A 4,890-nucleotide genomic window follows, 5' to 3' on the forward strand; every position below is an offset into this window, starting at 1 on the left:
CAGGTTGAGGAGTATAATTATAGTTTCTAATACAGCTTTTTTTGTCTCCTAAATTGTGCAAGCTTTAGAGCTCACACCAAGGTCTTGTCCACCTGCAGTAAATCAGCATGGATGATATTTTATTGATATCAGTGCAGAGAACTTAATAATTTCATAGTCTCTGCGTGTCTTTTTAGGCTTATACTTACACTCAAGGTAAATGCATTCCTGTTCCCCCCCCACCATTTCCAGTCATTTTCTTGAAGGATTTCTGGCAGCAACCAATGTCTTTTTAAAAAAAAAAAAAATTTATTTGATTATATAACTCAGTTTTGCAAGGTGCAGAGAGAAGTGCCAGTCTCCAAAAAACCAGGGCTGTTGAATGGATCCAAGAATCAGTTCAATTTCTATATAAGCAAAGTAGCTCCAAACAGAACAGCCCCAGGCACAAGCACATTCTACCCATCAACTGTCTGCAATAGAGCCTCATAGGTTTGTTTGTCGTGCCCCACAATCATTTTCCTTTCTCCAGATCTCTTCTTTTCCCAGTGGGCATTCAGTTTTGTTGAGGGTGGTAAAGATCAATACAAACCACTGGCTCAGAGTAAGTATCTGATGAAGAGTGTAAGAACAGAATAAACGTTGGTTCTTTTCCCAAAGTACTCTCCTAGCCCCCTGCAAATTGCATCTTGCAGAGTTCCTGGGCTAGAATTGGGGTTTGTTTTAACAGTTCTCAATAGATTTCTTCTTCTTCCATGAACACTTCATTGCTTTTGGGACCCATATATATTTTTAGACTTGCACAAATCCTGTGGAGAGGAGTTCCACAACCTGACAATGTGTTGCACACAGACATATTTACTTTTGTTTTAATCTACATCCTAATCATTGAACAGTAATTCCCTGTTTCTCAGAGTAATCATAATTTTATAGATCTAATCTCTCCACTTTGAAAGTTTATGTGATTCTTAGGCACAATATGGATACGTGGAAGCGACCTGTTTTGCCACGAAACAGACAAAGAATTCAAGCTGTTTCTGATTCTAATAGAGATAGTTTTCAGATTAAGACGGCTTGCTGTATAAAGATTAAAGATTAATTTCATGTACCAGGCATCACTGCCAGTGCATTTTGCACCTCAGCAGATGGAATGCACATCGTGATGCCATGTAGATTATTAACACTTTTGCCTTTTGCACTTGCTGATGAAAATGTATTCTTTTGCAGCCTGCTAGTAGTGGCTGATTAACAATCCTCTAGTTAATTCTGAACTTAGCAAGGTTTTATTACATAGGCTTGAGGAATACGTACATGTTTTTAATGAAGAACACAAAAACTTTGAGAAGTATTATGAAAGATGAGTTTCCAGTGCTGTCCATTTCCTCACTGTTACACCCCACCTACCAGAATTTTATGTTAATCCTCTGTTTTCTTTTACGTACCATATATTTCCACATGGAGAACACATGGGCACTTTTTAGCACTGCAATTCAACAGTTGTTGTAGAAAGATGTGTACATGAGACATGCCGATTCACTTCACTACTGTTTTTGCACTCTCTTATGTTTGTGAATATATCCGCCACAACATCTCTGCACAGACAGAGCAGCTCAGTCTGACAAAGGCCTTGCTGTGCTGTGCAGATGAAAACAAAACCAGCTGAAAACCAGCTGTGTAGCATACTCTAGGGTCTGAGGAGTGATCCCTCCAACACTTTGTAAGGCTGTGCACAGCAGTGCAAGTACTACTCTAACAGCTAGTGATGTGTCTTGCAGTTTCACACACCCACTACAAAGTAATTTGTCATGAAAGTTACTCTAGGTTTCTTCAAATACATGTGAGGAAAATTCCATTTCTTGTTCTACACTATTTTATTATTTTAATTGCAGAATTGTCCCAAATCTGCAGTGGGTAAAAAACAGCTCTGCATTTGCTAGGGTAGCTTACTTTTACTAAAAGGATTTTCTAAGTAACATACAGAATGATTTGTCTGACAACATTTTTATTCTGTAGGGATCGATTCAGAACAATGGTGAATGTCTTGGGAGATGCCTTTGGTACAGGGATAGTGGAGAAGCTCTCTAAAAAGGAGCTGGAGCAGATGGATGTCACCTCTGAAGTCAACATAGTCAATCCTTTTGCCTTGGAAACGATACTTGATAATGATGAAACAGAGACCAAGAAATCATACATCAACGGAGGGTTTGCTGTAGATAAGTCTGACACCATATCCTTCATGCAGACGTCTCAGTTCTAAAGGCAGTAGCTTTCAGGTGAAACAAGAGCACTAAAGGACACGGCCATATGCATTATCTCAAAAAGCTTAAAGGATAATTGAGATTTAATTACATGACACATGCATTTGATTTACCACACAGATTCTGATTGTCCTTACCAACTCTGTCCCCTTCTCACCGCCTCTCCCAACAATTTGAACTCACCACTTTTAGTCCTTGCTGATAGGTTGAAGAAAAAGACAGTTATAAAATACATTGGGGATTTTTTTTTAAGAATAAACACTGTTGCTGAGGCTATGAAACGCCTCTTTGGAATCAGCATGCTCATCAGTGGATATCTTAGCTGGGACAGACAAATGTGTTTTACTCAGGAGTAGCACAGCATTTCATATCTTACCCACATTACAAAGCACCTGTATGAAATCCCTTTTAACATCCTTGCCTTCTAAACAGATTGCACTGTACTTGACACCTACTGTAACTTGATCACGTGCCAAAATACTCATTTCTGCAGCTGAGAGGATACCACTTGAATGATTCAGGAAGGAACAGACAAGGAAGGCCACGTAAAAAGTATTCTACTGTGAGCAGGGTTTCATTTTTCTTTAATTGTGAAATAATTTGGCATGGAATAATTTCCAGCATTGCTGTAGCTAAGTTTCCCCATGCCTTTCATATGAGTGCCAGCTGCTGGGATTGACCTGTCTGGCATTTGAAGAGTTTTTGTAAAGTAGTACATCACCAATGTAGGTCCACTTTCAAGGCCTCCTAGTACATTTCGCAAAGCAGAAGTAATAGAACCATTAGAATCATTAAGGTTGGAAAAGACCTCTAAGAGCATCAAGTCAAACCATCGCCCAACACTACCATGACTATTAAACCATGTCCCCAGGTGCCACATCTACACGTTTTTTGAACATCTCCAGGGATGGTGACTCCGCCACCTCCCTGGACAGCCTGTTCCAATGCCTCACCACTCTCTCAGTAAAGAAATTCTTCCTAATATCCAATCAAAACCTCTCCCAGTGCAACTTGAGGCCATTTCCTCTCATCCTATTGCTAGTAACCTGGGAGAAGAGCCCAACACCCACATCACCACAACCTCCTTTCAGGTAGTTGTAGAGAGCAATAACATCTCCCCTCAGCCTGCTCTTCACCAGGCTAAACAAGCCCAGTTCCCTCAGCTGCTCTTCATAAGTCCATTTGCTGTTTTTCACCTTTGACTCTAAGCAAATATTAATCAGCCCAAAAGTAGGCAGAGGTCATGAAGATGAAAATAGACTATGAAGCAATGTGTAGTGCAAATTCTAAACCTTTCCTCCTTGGAATAAAACCAGATACAGTATCGGGAATATAGGAGGAATGCCTTTATCTAGAAAGAAGCCACTGTCACTGAACTTTTTACACAGACTGGTTGTTTTTTTGGTTGTTGGTTTAGTTTGCCAGTTGAATATGGAAGTTTGTAGCTGCAATACTACTACAGTGCCAACACATCAGCTAAACTGTATCTTCATAAGCATTTCTGGACCCAGAAAATCACGTCTTCAGATGGCTTGCTCTAGGATGAGAAGCACTGAGAACTTCTTCATAAGAAATCTCCATTTTCTAAAACATTTTATACAAGATTTCCATGGTGCCAAAATCACTCTCTCAAGGAAAGAGTTTCTGTAACAATTCTTTTTTGCTTTGCATATTAAAGTCGTTAGCCATTTTATATGTAAAGTAAACTGAAATTCATATACAGTTAATTGTAAATAAGCTTGTGGTAGACCTATAATTGCACTCAGATGCTGACAAAAACCCCGTCAAGTTTCTGCAGTGTTACATTCTCAGTCCTACAGTTTTGTATTTAAATAAACCAGAAGCGTGCCAAAGAAAACTCATTAAGAAGAAAATATTTACTGTAGGTTTTGATAAATTGCACCTTAAATCAACAAATCAATGAGATATAATACTGTATTAAATTAAACATTGTAACCTATATGGAAATGTTAACCTAAGCATTGGTATGTTTATATAAATTAAAATCCACGGATTGAGTAGATCAATCTTTTACCTGTGCAGAAGTAGTATCAGACAGTCTGTATTTATACAGCTTTGCTTTTGGAAGGGGATAACGTACCCAGTTTGCACAACTGGCCTATAATCCATGCTTTGTCTTCGCTTTTTTAAGTCACCCTTTTATGATCACCCCGTTATGTAGTCACTCTGTTATGATGTACTGTGAACAGTGTTCCTAACGTGTTCTAAATAAATAATTTCTCTCTTTACTCTTGTTTTAGCCTACATTCCTCTCCTCACTGCAGAATATGGAGTTCCTTTAGCTAGAGCAAGAAAAGCAAAAACTATTGAATTTAGGATTTATGTTATCTTCAGTGGTGACTTGACTGTAGCTTTGGCAAGAGTTACTCTCTTCTTCCAATAAAATAAATGCTTAAGAGCACAGTGCTGAGATTGCATGAAAGCCCTCTGACTATGGGTGGTCTGGTTTGGGAGCATACTATTAAAACACACGCTAAGCAAGGGTTTATTTATTTATTATTTATTTATATGGATCAGATTCAATTAAGCAGGGGTTGATGGTGCTGTCTTGACATCTATTCACTATCAAGAGACCAAAGCATATCTGAAGATGCTGTTAGGTTCAAGGATGCTTTTCCTGACACCCTATTCT

At 38.7% G+C, this 4,890-nt stretch overlaps 1 protein-coding gene across 1 annotated transcript in view; it reads left to right on the forward strand.

Annotated features, from left to right (window-relative positions):
* SLC1A1 (solute carrier family 1 (neuronal/epithelial high affinity glutamate transporter, system Xag), member 1) overlaps positions 1-2,236 on the forward strand; it is a gene marked incomplete at its 5' end in the record, with an annotated part of 20,149 nt that extends 17,913 nt beyond the window's left edge. Inside the window, one exon of the mRNA XM_008940905.1 lies at positions 1,993-2,236. Coding sequence (XP_008939153.1) covers positions 1,993-2,236 — 244 coding nt within the window. The remainder of the gene's footprint in view (positions 1-1,992) is intronic.
* Positions 2,237-4,890: the final 2,654 nt, after the last annotated feature.

Source organism: Merops nubicus, unplaced genomic scaffold (genome assembly GCF_000691845.1).
Source record: "Merops nubicus isolate BGI_N331 unplaced genomic scaffold, ASM69184v1 scaffold14915, whole genome shotgun sequence".
NCBI lineage: Eukaryota > Metazoa > Chordata > Aves > Coraciiformes > Meropidae > Merops > Merops nubicus.